At 39.2% G+C, this 18,235-nt stretch overlaps 1 protein-coding gene across 1 annotated transcript in view; it reads right to left on the reverse strand.

Moving 5' to 3' along the window:
• The window catches only part of RHBDD2 (rhomboid domain containing 2), a 52,179-nt gene that overhangs the window by 33,018 nt on the left and 926 nt on the right, over positions 1-18,235 (reverse strand). Inside the window, exon 2 of the mRNA XM_053707422.1 lies at positions 8,820-9,221. Coding sequence (XP_053563397.1) covers positions 8,820-9,221 — 402 coding nt within the window. The remainder of the gene's footprint in view (positions 1-8,819; positions 9,222-18,235) is intronic.

The following is an 18,235-nucleotide window of genomic DNA, read 5'->3' on the forward strand; positions in this document are numbered from 1 at the left end:
TAAATTGACCTTCCTGGATTGTAGGTAGAATCGTTCGAATGGTTTCCATTTTGAACGATGGAACCCTGAGAAATTTGTTTAGGATCTTTAGATCCAGAATTGGTCTGAAAGTTCCCTCTTTTTTGGGAACCACAAACAGATTTGAGTAAAATCCCATTCCCTGTTCCGCCGTTGGAACTGTGTGTATCACTCCCATTTTTAACAGGTCTTCTACACAATGTAAGAATGCCTGTCTCTTTATTTGGTTTGAGGATAAGTGAGACATGTGGAACCTTCCCCTTGGGGGTAGTTCCTTGAATTCCAGAAAATAACCCTGAGAGACTATTTCTAGTGCCCAGGGATCCTGAACATCTTATGCCCAAGCCTGAGCAAAGAGAGAGAGTCTGCCCCCTACTAGATCCGGTCCCGGATCGGGGGCCACTCCTTCATGCTGTCTTGTTAGCAGCAGCAGTCTTCTTGGCCTGCTTACCCTTGTTCCAGCCTTGCATGGGTTTCCAGGCTGGTTTGGTTTGTGAAGCATTACCCTCTTGTTTAGAGGATGCGGAGTTGGAAGCCGGTCCGTTCCTGAAATTGCGAAAGGAACGAAAATTAGACTTATTCTTGGCTTTGAAAGGCCTATCTTGTGGGAGGGCGTGGCCCTTTCCCCCAGTGATGTCTGAGATAATCTCTTTCAACTCTGGCCCAAAGAGAGTTTTACCCTTGAAGGGGATATTAAGCAATTTTGTCTTGGAAGATACATCCGCTGACCAAGACTTTAGCCAAAGCGCTCTGCGCGCCACAATTGCAAACCCTGAATTTTTCGCCGCTAATCTAGCTAATTGCAAAGCGGCATCTAAAATAAAAGAATTAGCCAACTTGAGTGCGTGAACCCTGTCCATAACCTCCTCATACGGAGTCTCTCTACTGAGCGACTTTTCTAGTTCCTCGAACCAGAACCACGCTGCTGTAGTGACAGGAACAATGCACGAAATGGGTTGCAGGAGGTAACCTTGCTGTACAAAAATCTTTTTAAGCAAACCCTCCAATTTTTTATCCATAGGATCTTTGAAAGCACAATTATCCTCGATAGGGATAGTAGTACGCTTGTTTAGAGTAGAAACTGCCCCCTCGACCTTAGGGACTGTCTGCCATAAGTCCTTTCTGGGGTCGACCATAGGAAATAATTTCTTAAATATAGGAGGGGGGACAAAAGGTATGCCGGGCTTCTCCCACTCCTTATTCACTATGTCCGCCACCCGCTTGGGTATAGGAAAAGCGTCGGGGTGCACCGGAACCTCTAGGAACTTGTCCATCTTGCATAATTTTTCTGGAATGACCAGGTTGTCACAATCATCCAGAGTAGATAACACCTCCTTAAGCAGTGCGCGGAGATGCTCTAATTTAAATTTAAATGTCACAACATCAGGTTCAGCCTGTTGAGAAATTTTTCCTGAATCTGAAATTTCCCCATCTGACAAAACCTCCCTCATGGCCCCTTCAGATTGGTGTGAGGGTATGACAGAGCAATTATCATCAGCGCCCTCCTGCTCTTCAGTGTTTAAAACAGAGCAATTGCGCTTTCTCTGATATGCAGGCATTTTGGATAAAATATTTGCTATGGAGTTATCCATTACTGACATCAATTGTTGCATAGTAATAAGCATTGGCGCACTAGAAGTAGATGATGTAGAACTATGTCTACTCCCTTCATCTGAAGAATCATCTTGGGCAACTTTACTATCTGTGGCAGTACTGTCCTTACTTTGTTTGGACGCTATGGCACAATTATCACACAATTTTGAAGGGGGAGACACATTGATCTTCAAACATATAGAACATAGCTTATCTGAAGGTGCAGACATGTTAAACAGGCTTAAACTTGTCAAGAAAGTACAAAAAAAACGTTTTAGCAAAACCGTTACTGTCTCTTTAAATTTTAAACAGTGCACACTTTATTACTGAATATGTGAAAAAGTATGAAGGAATTGTTCAAAATTTACCAAATTTTCACCACAGTGTCTTAAAGCATTAAAAGTATTGCACACCAATTTTCAGAGCATTAACCCTTAAAATAAAGAAACCGGAGCCTGTTACAGTTTTAACCCCTCTACAGTCCCAGCTACAGCCTTTGCTGCGACTTTACCAAACCCAGGGGGGAATACGATACCAAATGAAGCCTTCTAGGAACTTTTCCAACCACTTTCAGATCCACACACATGCATCTGCATGTCTTGCTCTCAAAAGTAACTGCGCAGTAATGGCGCGAAAATGAGGCTCAGCCTACAACTGGGAAGGCCCTTCCTGACTGGAAAGGTGTCTAACTCAGTGCCTGACGTTAAAAAACGTTCCAAGCTTATAAGTGTGAATTTCAGACATAAACATGTATAAAATGCTCAAATAAATCAATCGATTTTGCCCATAAAGTGTCTACCAGTTTTATAGCCCATATTAAGCCCTTTATTCTGTTTGAGACTAAGAAAATGGCTTACCGGTCCCCATGAGGGGAAAATGACAGCCTTCCAGCATTACACAGTCTTGTTAGAAATATGTCTAGTCATACCTTAAGCAGAAAAGTCTGCTAACTGTTTCCCCCAACTGAAGTTACTTCATCTCAACAGTCCTATGTGGAAACAGCAAACGATTTTAGTTACTGCTGCTAAAATCATCTTCCTCTCACAAACAGAAATCTTCCTCTTTTTCTGTTTCAGAGTAAATAGTACATACCAGCACTATTTTAAAATAACAAACTCTTGATAGTAGAATAAAAAAAAAACTAAACACCACATACTCTTAACCATCTCCGTGGAGATGTTGCCTGTGCAACGGCAAAGAGAATGACTGGGGTGGGCGGAGCCTAGGAGGGACTATATGGACAGCTTTTGCTGGGACTCTTTGCCATTTCCTGTTGGGGAAGAGATATTCCCACAAGTAAGGATGACGCCGTGGACCGGACACACCAATGTTGGAGAAAACTCTTTTTAAACAGTCACAACAACTGCCACAGCTCTACTGTGGCTTTTTACCTCCCTCAATACGACTTTTGAAGCCTTTTGAGCCCTTCAGAGAAGTCCTGGATCATGCAGGAAGAAGCTAAATGTCTGTGTCTGTAATTTTTGCTGTGCAAAAAAAACGCCAAAATAGGCCCCTCCCACTCATATTACAACAGTGGGAAGCCTCAGGGAACTGTTTCTAGGCAAAATTCAAGCCAGCCATGTGGAAAAAACTAGGCCCCAATAAGTTTTATCACCAAACATATGTAAAAAACGATTAAACATGCCAGCAAACGTTTTAAAATACACTTTTATAAGAGTATGTATCTCTATTAATAAGCCTGATACCAGTCGCTATCACTGCATTTAAGGCTTTACTTACATTACTTCGGTATCAGCAGCATTTTCTAGCAAATTCCATCCCTAGAAAAATATTTTAACTGCACATACCTTATTACAGGAAAACCTGCACGCTATTCCCCCTCTGAAGTTACCTCACTCCTCAGAATATGTGAGAACAGCAAAGGATCTTAGTTACTTCTGCTAAGATCATAGAAAACGCAGGCAGATTCTTCTTCTAAATACTGCCTGAGATAAACAGTACACTCCGGTACCATTTAAAAATAACAAACTTTTGATTGAAGAAATAAACTAAGTATAAAACACCACAGTCCTCTTACGACCTCCATCTTAGTTGAGAGTTGCAAGAGAATGACTGGATATGGCAGTGAGGGGAGGAGCTATATAGCAGTTCTGCTGTGGGTGATCCTCTTGCAACTTCCTGTTGGGAAGGAGAATATCCCACAAGTAATGGATGATCCGTGGACTGGATACACTTAACAAGAGAAAACAAAAATGTTGCTTCCAAAATACTGCAATACAGAATTTGTTTTTTGGACTCTCTCAGTAATGTGGCAAAAGCACTATTATAGTATTCAAAGCCATATCTTCTAAAGATGACATTTGATAGGTTGGACATACCCATACACTGCCCCAGAGGTGAACAGTCTCCTAAACATGGATTATATTACGTTTTCTTGACGCTATAAACATTTCACTTGCAGCTAGTTCAGTGTGGGATAATCAGATTCTACCAACTTTTTTCTGTTATGGTGGATCTGAATCTTCAGCCTTTCAGCTGCTCCAAACCTCTTGTAATGTGAGCAGCCTCAAGCCAATAGTTTCCAAATTTAGGGTTTCATTTACAGCATAGCAATTTGGACTACTTCTTGTAAACATGTAATATCTTTCAAGTGCCACCACTGAGGTTCTGAGAACCCAGACACCACTTGTAATTATCTTATTAAGGGATATGTGAGACTTTGGCTACTGAACTTTTGAATGTTTGCATAGATGATTTTGAACTAGGGTACCAAATATTGTTATTCCTCTATTTATAACTATGCCAGTAGAAAATGTGATGCCAAATCAGTGCCCCTTTAAGGCAATCAGTATATGTACTAAGCTATTTTGTGTTTTGCGCGTGTATTTTAGTATATGTTTTTAGAAATGGTGTTTTCACTTCAAATGTGCACCATTTTATGGTAATATTTTGTATTAATAAACTAATAATTTATAAAGACTATATAAAGAGTGCTGAATTTACTATCTGTTTCTTCTTTGGAGTATGTATTTATATGTTTTAAGGGTCTACAGCATAACATTTAAGATATTAAATGATTTTTTATATCTACTCCCCACAGGGTATATACATTTTACCTTAAAATAAAATCACACAACAGAATTATACTGACTATTAATTCTGTCAGTTCTTGTAAAAAACAATCAGATACAATTACTACATTGATTTGTGAACTAGAAACACTACATCAAAACAGCAATAGCAAGTAATAGTCTCACTTAGCAAATTTTATCAATGGACATCTCATTCTTGTGTAATGCAGATTTCTTTTTTTCTTCTTTTAAAAAAACAAAAAGTTGCAGCAGTAAAAGATGGACAGCAAAGTCATAATTAAACTGTAATGATTTGAATAGAGCACGCAATTTTAAACAGTTTTCCAATGTATTTTTTTTTATCAAATTTGCCTTGTTTCCTTGTTATCCTTTCTTGAAGAGTAAACCTAGGTAGGCTCAGGGACAGCAATGCACTACTGGGAGCTAGCTGCTGATTGGTGGCCTCACATATATGCATCTTGTCATTGGCTCTCACATGGATTCAGCTAGCTCCCAGCAGAACACTGCTGCTCTATCAACAAAGTATAACAAGAGAATTAAAGGGACAGTAAACCTAAACAATAATGTTATAAAATTCTGCACATAGTGCAGAATTATATAACATTATATTAGCGCTAGCTTTATGCAATCTAATATTGCCTGTAAATTTTTATTAAAAAAGACCCGCTTTTTTAAAAAGACCCGCTTTTTTTCAGACCCGCTCCCTGTGATCTTCTGAGCGGGTCTGTTTTTATCACAGAGCGCATCTGGCCAGCTGTCTAGTCACAGCCCGTTCCGACCGCGCCATTACACTCAGTGCAGCTCGCTCCTGCTCTGTCTGACAGCGGGAGCGAGCTGCACTTAGTGTTATGGCGAGGTCGAACCGGGCTGTGACTAGACAGCTGGCAAGATGCGCTCTGTGATAAAAACAGACCCGCTCAGAAGAGCGGGTCTGAAAAACAGTCTTTTTAATAAAAATGTACAGGCAATATTAGATTGCATAAAGCTGTCGCTAATATAATGTTATATAATTCTGCACTATGTGCAAAATTATATAACATTATTTTTTAGGTTTACTGGCACTTTAAGCAAATTTGATAATAGAAGTAAATGGAAAGATGTTTAAAATTCATTGCTTTATCAGAATCATGACAGTTTAATTTTTGACTTTATGTTTCCTTTAATCATGCCTGGCCCTGTACGTAAGCATGTAAGCACCCATTTCAATACCCAGAGCGCATGTGCAGTGTCCTGCATGACAGCTCCTTTTGTGAGCATTCCTGGCCCTGTATTTCATAAGGATACTGCTGCCTTTATACACTGTTGTACTTGCTTGCTAATGAAAAAATAAATCTGCATAAAGGAATAACAGTCTCTTTCTGCAACATCATACTAAAAAAAATATATTGCTAGGCTACTAGGGCTAATATTTTAAAGTATGTGATTGTTTCTCTGCTTCACACATGTAGCCATTTGCATCTAGGATTGTAGTATCATTTACAAAGGGCTATTACCTTTATGTACTTTTCTGCAACTTTGGGCTCAGAAATATATATTAATTCTACAGATATATCATGATAATGGGCTAGATTACGAGTGTAGCGCTAACAGTTATGCGCAAGAGAAAGGGGGTTTATCGCAGTGGTTTGCGCACGCGTCAGGTGTTATGCTCATGTTACAAGTTGAAAGTAAAAGCTTGAATGCAATTGAAGTTAACACTTGTCGGGATAGTGCAAATTTCAGAGCTCTGGTTAACTGTTTCGCAAAATACATCAAAAATACATTCCTAGATAGATATCAGAAGGGTCCGGGGAGCTGTTGATAGCTGCTGGGACCCCAGAGTGCCGGACATGTATTACCATTTTATATTTGCTTTTTAAAGAATCTGTTTTTAATATGTTTGTATATTTTTTTTATTAAATATTGGAACCCCCTAAAACCAATACAGTCTTGGATCCATTTGTACTGAGCGCATCGCTATAGTGGCTCAAAATCATGCGATTAGTTTTCCTATTGTGCTTAAAGGAATATTCTCTTATGGTTTAACACTATGAAAGTTTCTCTCCATTTTCTTTGAGGTACGAAGATCACATTTTGAATATTATCCCATGACCTTATAATGCACGGTGTTGTATGGTATAATTTCCTTCAAAAGTCAGTATTTAATGTGACCTCCCTTGGCACTAAGCACATATTGAACTCTTTTGGGGAAACTGTCCTGAAGTAATCTTCTGGTATATTATACCAGGCTTCTTTCAGCACTTCCCAGAGTTCTTCTTTAGATTTAGGTTGTCATTTATTTATTTCTCTGTCCAGGCGATCCCATACCGCCTCTATAATATTCAGGTCTGGACTCTGTGGAGGTCAGTCCATGACTGTCAATGTTTTATCAGCGGTCTTTCTTACCAAATATGTTTTCACTGCATAAGCAGTGTGCTTGGGATCGTTATCATGCTGAAAAATAAAACCATTCCCAATCAGGCGCTTTCCAGAAGGATTTTCATGATGAATTAAAACCTGTCTGCACTTTTCAGCATTCATGATTCCATCAATTCGGACAATATCTCCAACACCACTGGCAGAAATGCAGCCCTAAACCAGGACAGACCCTCCATTATGTTTCACTGAAGGTCGCAAGCACTCATTTTTCCATCTCTCTCCAACTCTTCTCACATATTGTCGACAATTGGATTCCAATCTTTGTGAGCTATAGCATATCTTTGCCTTTTCACCCTTTCTACAAAAGACTATTCCTGATCAAGTTTCTTCGGACTGTAGAAGGGTCAACTTGGCAACTTGATGAAGCTGCCAGATGCTGAGCCAGGTCCTTGCTGGACTTCTTCCGGTCAAAAAAGAAACTCTGAGAAACTTCTCATCAGATTTTGAAAGTTTTCTTGACCTCCCAGTCCTTGTTTTGTCCTTGAACTCTCCTGATTCTTCAAATGTCTTTATAACAGCTTGAATATCACATCTTGAGTATCCAGTTTGTTTGCCGATTTCCCTTTGAGAGTGGTCTTGCTGATGAAAAAGTATGGATTTATGTCTGTCAAATTCTGTGATCTTTTGGCATTTTGAATGAAATGATATGATTGAAAGTTGGTCTTATTAGCAAGCTTCCAATGAATTAAACTCATACCACATGTGTATGTAATGCTCAAGCACAAACCTGGTGTAATAGACCTTTTTCACAGCAGTAATTTTGACATGAAATAGTAGGACAAATACAGATGTTAGCAATGACATTATGGGGACAGGAAACCCCAAAAGTTTATTTCATGATTCAGCTAGAACATACAATTTTAAACAACTTTCCAATTTACTTCTTTTATCAAATTTGCTTAATTCTCTTGATATCTTTTGCTGAAGGAACAGCATTGAACACATCTAGTTAGTCAATCACAAGAGACAAATGTGTGCAGGCACCAATCAGCAGCTAGCGCCCACTAGTGTAAGATATGTGCATATTCATTCTATTTGAATAATGCAAGTTTAATTTTGACTTTCCTATCCCTTTAATTACGGTTCCATTCCATTTAGGTTTACGAGAGCCAGGTTCCTGCTATTGCTCAAGTGTAAAAAGGAGGTAACACTAAATACTTGCCACTTTAGCCTATAGAAGCTGTTTTTCTGATTTATTTCTGTTTTTTTAATACAGCATAAAAATATCCTGTATTTTCTGGCTGTACTCTAATAAAGAGATTGAGAAATAAATTATATATGGTCATTATACCATTGCTAAAACAACAAATCTAATGGTGGCCTAAGACTTTTGCACAGTCCTGTATGCAGAAATGTGTATTTATGAATAAATAGAACATATTCTTCTATGGGAAGAACATTGGAATGTGAAATATTCATATTTTCATTCATGTCGGGTTAGTGCACTTGAGAATATGCAATCAGGTTTGCGTCCGAGTAGGGTGTTAGGTATTTCTCTCCACTTTTTTGCTCCATTGACTTCTACGGGGGGGGGTACGTTATTGCGCGCTCAATATTCTAAGTTAGGCATTTTATGGTGCTCAGCGTAGCGCACAAGCAAAAAAAAAAAAAAGTTTACTTTCAACTTGTAACACAAGCGCTACCCGAGGCGGAGTTAGCACTTAACTGGGAGCATTAAATACGGTTTCACTTGTAATCTGGTCCTTTGTCTACTACACACTTTATAATAAAGGATACACACTGTACCAACCAGGATGCCACACACATTGCTGAGGACCGGAGCATGAGGAATAAAAAGTGCCAGGAGCAGGAACAGTAAAGGCATAATCTTGATAGGCACCATGAATCCAAAAAACATAAGGCGCTTGAGGCTACTGCGTGCGATAAAAACACACATCATTGAAAAGGCCACAGCAGTGAATCCTTGAACTCTGTCATCCATTGGCAGGTGGAGACCTGTGGCCAAGATTGCCAGGTAGACAAGCCCTGAAGATACCGCAAATAGAGGTGTAAGGAAGAAGAACTTGACAGTGCCCATGTTTTCCTCAAAGCCTCCACCAAAATACCAGATGAGCAGGCAGCTGCAGACCAAAGATGAGAGATCCTCATGGAAACAGATATACGTGATCAACCTGTGGACTGATGAAAAAGATAAGTTGGTTTACTATTCACTCCTTAAATGGACATGGAAGTCAAAATACAACTTCAGCTATCCAGATAAAACAATTAAATGGACATTATAGTCATTTTCTATATCTGTATTAATCCATTGAAGCATTTGCTCAAACGTTAACTATTACTGTATCTATTTTGCAGTATTTTGTAGAAAATTTTAATACAATTTTTTTTCGTTCACTGCCCACAGAAAATGAGATTATTAAAAGGGACAGTAAGTCCAAAATAAACTTTCATGATTCAAATAGGGCAAGTAATTTTAAACAACTTTCCAATTTACTTTTATCACCAATTTTGCGTTGTTCTTCTTAGTTAAAAGCTAAACCTAGGTAGGCTCATATGCTAATTTCTTACGGCTAGATTTAGAGTTCTGCGGCCAAAGGGGTGCGTTAGCTACGCATGCTTTTTTTCCCCCCACACCTTTTAAATACCGCTGGTATTTAGAGTTTTCAGAAGGGCTGCGTTAGGCTCCAAAAAGGGAGCATAGAGCATAATTTACCGCCACTGCAACTCTAAATACCAGCGGTGCTTACGGACGCGGCCAGCTTCAAAAACGTGCTTGTGCACGATTCCCCCATAGGAAACAATGGGGCTGTTTGAGCTGAAAAAAAACCTAACACCTGCAAAAAAGAAGCGTTCAGCTCCTAACGCAGCCCCATTGTTTCCTATGGGAAAACACTTCCTAAGTCTGCACCTAACACCCTAACATGTACCCCGAGTCTAAACACCCCTAACCTTACACTTATTAGCCCCTAATCTGCCGCCCCCGCTATCGCTGACACCTGCATATTTTTTTAACCCCTAATCTGCCGCTCCGTACACCGCCGCAACCTACGTTATCCCTATGAACCCGTAATCTGCTGCCCCTAACACCGCCGACCCCTATATTATATTTATTAACCCCTAATCTGCCGCCCCCAACGTCGCCTCCACCTACGTACAATTATTAACCCCTAATCTGACGACCGGACCTCACCGCCACTATAATAAATGTATTAACCCCTAATCCACCTCACTCCCGCCTCAATAACCCTATAATAAATAGTATTAACCCTTAATCTGCCCTCCCTAACATCGCCGACACCTAACTTCAAGTATTAACCCCTAATCTGCCGACCGGACCTCACCGCTACTCTAATAAATGTATTAACCCTAAAGCTAAGTCTAACCTTAACCCCAACACCCCCCTAAATTAAATATAATTTAAATCTAACGAAATAAATTAACTCTTATTAAATAAATTATTCCTATTTAAAGCTAAATACTTACCTGTAAAATAACCCCTAATATAGCTACAATATAACGAATAATTATATTGTAGCTATTTTAGGATTAATATTTATTTTACAGGCAACTTTATAATTATTTTAACCAGGTACAATAGCTATTAAATAGTTAATAACTATTTAATAGCTACCTAGTTAAAATAATTATAAAATTACCTGGAAAATAAATCCTAACAATTAAACCTAACACTACACTATCAATAAACTAATTAAATACAATACCTACAAATAAGTACAATTAAATAAACTAACTAAAATAAAAAAGAACTAAGTTACAAAAAATAAAAAAATATTTACAAACATTAGAAAAATATTACAACAATTTTAAACTAATTACACCTACTCTAAGCCCCCTAATAAAATAACAAAGCCCCCCAAAATAAAAAAAATGCCCTACCCTATTCTAAAATTAAAATAGAAAAGCTCTTTTACCTTACCAGCCCTTAAAAGGGCCCTTTGCGGGGCATGCCCCAAAGAATTCAGCTCTTTTGCCTGTAAAAAAAACATACAATACCCCCCCCAACATTACAACCCACCACCCACATACCCCTAAAATAAACCTAACACTAAGCCCCTGAAGATCTCCCTACCTTGTCTTCACCACACCGGGTTCACCGATCGATCCAGAAGAGACTCAGAAGTCTTCATCCAAGTCCAAGCGGGGGCTGAAGAGTGACGTCCATCCTCCGGCTGAAGTCTTGATCCAAGCGGCGGCTGAAGAACTCCATCTTCGGGCAGAAGTCTTCATCCTATCTGGGCAGAAGAGTAGATCCGGACCGGCAAACATCTTCATCCAAGCCGCATCTTCTATGTTCTTCCATCCGATGACGACCGGCTCCATCTTCAAGACCTCCAGCGCGGATCCATCCTCTTCTTCCGACGTCCTAAAACAGAATGAAGGTTCCTTTAAGGGACGTCATCCAAGATGGCGTCCCTCAAATTCCGATTGGCTGATAGGATTCTATCAGCCAATCGGAATTAAGGTAGGAAAAATCTGATTGGCTGATGGAATCAGCCAATCAGATTCAAGTTCAATCCGATTGGGCTCGCATTCTATTGGCTGATCGGAACCTTCATTCAAAGGGCCCTTTTAAGGGCTGGTAAGGTAAAAGAGCTTTTCTATTTTAATTTTAGAATAGGGTAGGGCATTTTTTTATTTTGGGGGGCTTTGTTTTATTAGGGGGCTTAGAGTAGGTGTAATTAGTTTAAAATTGTTGTAATATTTTTCTAATGTTTGTAAATATTTTTTTATTTTTTGTAACAGTTCTTTTTTATTTTTTGTACTTTAGTTAGTTTATTTAATTGTATTTATTTGTAGGTATTGTATTTAATTAATTTATTGATAGTGTAGTATTAGGTTTAATTGTAACTTAGGTTAGGATTTATTTTCCAGGTAATTTTGTAATTATTTTAACTAGGTAGCTATTAAATAGTTATTAACTATTTAATAGCTATTGTACCTGGTTAAAATAATTACAAAGTTGCCTGTAAAATAAATATTAATCCTAAAATAGCTACAATATAATTATTTGTTATATTGTAGCTATATTAGGGTTTATTTTACAGGTAAGTATTTAGCTTTAAATAGGAATAATTTATTTAATAAGAGTTAATTTATTTTGTTAGATTTAAATTATATTTAATTTAGGGGGTGTTAGTGTTAAGGTTAGACTTAGCTTTAGGGGTTAATACATTTATTATAGTAGCGGTGAGGTCCGGTCGGCAGATTAGGGGTTAATACTTGAAGTTAGGTGTCGGTGAGGTTAGGGAGGGCAGATTAGGGGTTAATACTATTTATTATAGGGTTATTGAGGCGGGAGTGAGGCAGATTAGGGGTTAATAACTTTATTATAGTAGCGGCGAGGTCCGGTCGGCAGATTAGGGGTTAATAAGTGTAGGTAGGTGTCGGCGACGTTGAGGGGGGCAGATTAGGGGTTAATAAATATAATATAGGGGTCGGCGGTGTTAGGAGCAGCAGATTAGGGGTACATAAGTATAACGTAGGTGGCGGCGGTGTGCGGTCAGCAGATTAGGGGTTAAACAAATTTATTATAGTGGCGGCGATGTGGGGGGACCTCGGTTTAGGGGTGCATAGGTAGTTTATGGGTGTTAGTGTACTTTAGAGCACAGTAGTTAAGAGCTTTATGAACCGGCGTTAGCCCAGAAAGCTCTTAACTCCTGGTTTTTTTCTGCGGCTGGAGTTTTGTCGTTAGATTTCTAACGCTCACTTCAGCCAAGACTCTAAATACCGGCGTTAGAAAGATCCCATTGAAAAGATAGGATACGCAAATGGCGTAGGGGGATCTGCGGTATGGAAAAGTCGCGGCTGCAAAGTGAGCGTTAGACCCTTTAATGACTGACTCCAAATACCAGCGGGCGGTAAAAACCAGTGTTAGGACCCCCTAACGCTGGTTTTGACGGATACCGCAAAACTCTAAATCTAGGCGTTAGACTTTGAAGGCCACCTCTTATGTAAATGCATTTTTACAGTTTTTCACCACTAGAGGGCGTTAGTTCATGTGTGTCATATAGATAACATTGAGCTCACACATGTGAAGTTACCTAGGAGTAAGTACCGATTGGCTAAAATGCAAGTCTGTCAAAAGAACTGAAATAAGGGGGCAGTTTGCAGAGGCTTAGATACAAGGTAATCACAAAGGTAAAAAGTGTATTATTATATCCATGTTGGTTATGTAAAACTGGGGAATGGGTAATAAGGGGATTATCTATCCTTTTAAACAACAAAAATTTTGGTGTTGACTGCCCCTTTAAATCCAATAAAATTAAATGTATGCACAACTAGGGCTGCAACTAAAGATTATTTTTTCAATTTCGGATAAAAAAAAATTCAATACCATTTTTTTCCTATAATTAAAATAAAATTCACAAACTGAGTGTTACAAATATAAACTTCAGACTAAAACTTTTAAGAAACACAACAATTTGTCCAATGTTTAAAATAGCCAAACACATTTTTATAATTAAGCAAACAACACCACAAACTGTTTAAAAAAAAAAAGGAGAACTAGAAGGAGTTAGACTATTGATGTTTATAACATTCTGTTATTCCCTCTTCCAGAAACTTTGCATTGAAATGCAAAAATGTCAACAGGCTCACATGTTTCTGGCTGAGGCTGGCTCTCTTCTTGCAAACTATATTGCCTGCAGCAGAGAAGAGGCGCTCAGATGGTGTTGAGGTGCCTGAGATGCATAAGTAGGGTTTTGCCAAGCTGGAATATTTATCTTTGTTAGCTCTCCACCAATACAAAGGGTTTTCCTCCTTGGCAATGGGAGTCTCAACAAAGTAAGCCTGGACTTAATTTCTAACGTGGCTGTTGACGTCCTCCTCAGGTTAACCCTCTTTATTCCCTTCCGCATTTGTCCTTACAGCCCAGTATAACTATATAGCAATTTAAGTTATATTGCTTTAGTTGTTCAGACTATTTGGACTTTAAAGTGACATGAAACCCAATTTTTTTCTTTCATGATTTAAATAGAGCATACAATTTTAAACAACTAACTGGGTAACTTCAATAATCAAAATGTATTTGTTCTTTTTGTATCCTTTTTTGAAAAGCAGGAATGAAGGCTCAAAAGTGTACACATATCTGCAGCACTAAAAGAGCATTAGATGGCAGCACTACTTCCTGTCATGTAGTGCTCCAGACATGTGCCTGCTACCTTATCTAGATATCTCTTCAACAAAGAATACCAATAGAACAAAGCTAATTTGATAATAGAAGTAAATTGGAAACTTTAAAATTGTATGCTCTGTCCGAATGACAAGACGAATTCTGGATTAAATGTCCCTTTAATTTTAGTCTTCTTTATGAGATATATTTTGAACATCTGAACTTGATTTTTAATTCAATCAGCAGCATTTGGAGCTTTTTCTTTGAAATCTGTTACAAAGCTTTTGATATTTAAGCTTTGTAATAATCAGTGCTTGACAAATCTGTTTAATTATTGGAGCCAGTATTTAAGAACCAGACATACTTTTAGGAGCCAGACAGTGGTATTTGTATATAATTACAGTATAAGGAGAATAACAAAAAAAGCTATGAGCGAGGGAATCCCTGGCTCCTGGGTTTGTCGTGCCCTGGTAATAGTAACCATATTTTTTGCAACATGTAAAGGGGTCCCACAAAGGGGTTAAGCACACAGTATTGGTACTGCTCAGTACCCGCGGAGCACTGCGGGTCCTGAACAGGAAAATGCTGCTTATCCAAACTGCAGCGCAATTTCCACATCTGAGTAATGCGACTTGCACTGCTGACTGGACCAGCGGCGAGTTCTGCTCTGGAACCGTAGTGCTCCACAGGTCCAGGGTGGCACTTCCACTTCCCTTTGTGAGGGGTTAAACACACAGTAGTGTAGTCATTAGTCCTAAAATTACATTCTCTAACGCAGTAGTTAACAGAGTAATACCCCGTCCCTGGGGGGCACTAATAGGCATAAAAGGTGGAAGGGGGCACTGGGATTACCATATGGTGTGCTGGTAGAAAAGGAGTGGAAGAGGATGCTAGTGGTACTACTCTAGTCAGTTCTATAATGTATGTTCCATATTGAGGAAAAAATGTAAAACATACTAAAATACAATAACACTCTGGCTCATGTCATTGATAAGCGCAAATTTGTTCCCAGGAAATCGATGACATTGGGCTAGATTTATCAAAGCTGAGGCATACAGGGGCATGTATACGCGTCTCCTGTACGCCTCAGCCCGCCTGTGGCAGGGTGAAATTACCCGCAGGTAATCAACATTGTACACAAGCGCAATTTTGCACTTGCGTGCAATCCCACCCCCTGCCCGCGCACAGCCAATCATGCGCGGGCAGGAGCTGTCAATCTCCTCTTTCGGACTCGACCGCAGAGATTGAATTTCGCCACCTTCGAGGTGGCGAAAAGGTTAAGGAAGCGGCGGTCTGGTGACCGCTACTTCATAAATTACGGAGAGCAAGTTCTTGTGAGAACTTGCAGCCGTAGGGCTTTGGTAAATCGAGCCCATTATCCACCAAATTAGCCCCTAGTCTTGTATGCACAGGATCCACCGGTAATAGTGAATGGTTAAAGAGGAAAGGCATGTACAGATGTGGGAATGGTACGTGCATCACGTGTGGGGTCTTACAAGTTGGTAATGGTTTTAAAAGCACAGTTACCATTGAAGAGTTTGTCCATAAATTATATGTAAATTGTCGGGGTTCCTTTGTAGTTTATCTATTAGAGTGTAAAGTCTGTTTCCTTCAAAATGTAGGTCAGACGACTAGAGAATTGAGATCTCGAGCAAGGGAACACATTAGGGACACTAAGGACTTTGTCAAAGAGTCCGCAGTAGCAAGGCATCAGAATTTATTCCACATGACTAATGTGTTTAATATGAAAGTTAAGGTCATTGATAGGGTAATGCCCCCACTAAGAGGTGGTGATAGGCATAAGTTGCTACAAAAGCAGGAACTATATTGGATTTATAGATCACGAACGATAACTCCCTCAGGGCTTAATAGAGACTGGGATATGAGCTATTTCATAGAATAGTTCTCTAGGCTTTGACTTGTATTAATTTACGGCTAGATTTAGAGTTTGGCGTTAGCCGTCAAAACCAGCATTAGGGGCTCCTAACGCTGGTTTTGGGCTACCGCTGGTATTTAGAGTCAGTCAGGAAAGGGTCTAACGCTCACTTTGCAGCCGCGACTTTTCCATACCGCAGATCCCCCTACGCCATTTGCGTATCCTATCTTTTCAATGGGATCTTTCTAACGCTGGTATTTAGAGTCTTGGCTGAAGTGAGCGTTAGAAATCTAACGACAAGACTCCAGCCGCAGCAAAAAGCCAGGAGTTAAGAGCTTTCTGGGCTAACGCGGGTTCATAAAGCTCTTAACTACTGTGCTCTAAAGTACACTAACACCCATAAACTACCTATGTACCCCTAAACCGAGGCCCCCCCACATCGCCGCCACTCTAATACATTTTTTTAACCCCTAATCTGCCGACCGCACACCGCCGCAACCTACATTATCCCTATGTACCCCTAATCTGCTGCCCCTAACACCGCCGACCCCTACATTATATTTATTAACCCCTAATCTGCCGCCCCCAACGTCGCCGCCACCTACACTTATTAACCCCTAATCTGCCGACCGGACCTCACCGCTACTATAATAAAGTTATTAACCCCTAATTCAACTCACTCCCACCTCAATAACCCTATAATAAATAGTATTAACCCCTAATCTACCCTCTCTAATATCGCCGAAACCTAACTTCAAGTATTAACCCCTAATCTGCCGACCGGACCCCACCGCTACTCTAATAAATTTATTAACCTCTAAAGCTAAGTCTAACCCTAACACTAACACCCCCCTAAGTTAAATATAATTTTTATCTAACGAAATAAATTAACTCTTATTAAATAAAATTATTCCTATTTAAAGCTAAATACTTACCTATAAAATAAACCCTAATATAGCTACAATATAAATTATAATTATATTGTAGCTATTTTAGGATTTATATTTATTTTACAGGTAACTTTGTATTTATTTTAACCAGGTACAATAGCTATTAAATAGTTAATAACTATTTAATAGCTACCTAGTTAAAATAAGTACAAAATTACCTGTAAAATAAATCCTAACCTAAGTTACAATTAAACCTAACACTACACTATCAATAAATGAAATAAATAAAATACCTACAATTAAACCTAACACTACACTATCAATAAATAAATTAAATAAAATACCTACAAATAAATACAATTAAATAAACTAACTAAAGTACAAAAAAATAAAAAAAGAACTAAGTTACAAAAAATAAAAAAATTTTTTACAAACATTAGAAAAAGATTACAACAATTTTAAGCTAATTACACCTACTCTAAGCCCCCTAATAAAATAACAAAGCCCCCCAAAATAAAAAAATGCCCTACCCTATTCTAAAATACAAATAGAAAAGCTCTTTTACCTTACCAGCCCTTAAAAGGGCCTTTTGCGGGGCATGCCCCAAAGAATTCAGCTCTTTTGTCTGTAAAAAAAACATACAATACCCACCCCAACATTACAACCCACCACCCACATAGCCCTAATCTAACCCAAACCCCCCTTAAATAAACCTAACACTAAGCCCCTGAAGATCTTCCTACCTTGTCTTCACCACGCCGGGTATCACCGATCGGTCCAGAAGAGGCTCTGAAGTCTTCATCCAAGCCCAAGCGGGGGCTGAAGAAGTCCATCATCGGGCTGAAGTCTTGATCCAAGCGGCGGCTGAAGAAGTCCATCATCGGGCTGAAGTCTTGATCCAAGCGGGCGCTGAAGAAGTCCATCATCGGGCTGAAGTCTTCTATCAAGCGGCATCTTCAATCTTCTTTCTTCCGGAGCCATCTTCTTCCAGCCGACGCGGATCCATCCTCTTCTACCGACGTCTACTCGCCGAATGACGGTTCCTTTAAATGACGTCATCCAAGATGGCGTCCCTCGAATTCCGATTGGTTGATAGGATTCTATCAGCCAATCGGAATTAAGGTAGGAAAATTCTGATTGGCTGATGGAATTAGCCAATCAGATTCAAGTTCAATCCGATTGGCTGATCCAATCAGCCAATCAGATTGAGCTTGCATTCTATTGGCTGATCGGAACCCTTTAAGACCCATAATAGGCAAGAATCAAGACATTGGGTTTTTGACCAGTTAAATAA

The sequence above is a fragment of the Bombina bombina genome, chromosome 3 (genome assembly GCF_027579735.1).
Source record: "Bombina bombina isolate aBomBom1 chromosome 3, aBomBom1.pri, whole genome shotgun sequence".
NCBI classification, from domain to species: Eukaryota; Metazoa; Chordata; class Amphibia; order Anura; family Bombinatoridae; genus Bombina; species Bombina bombina.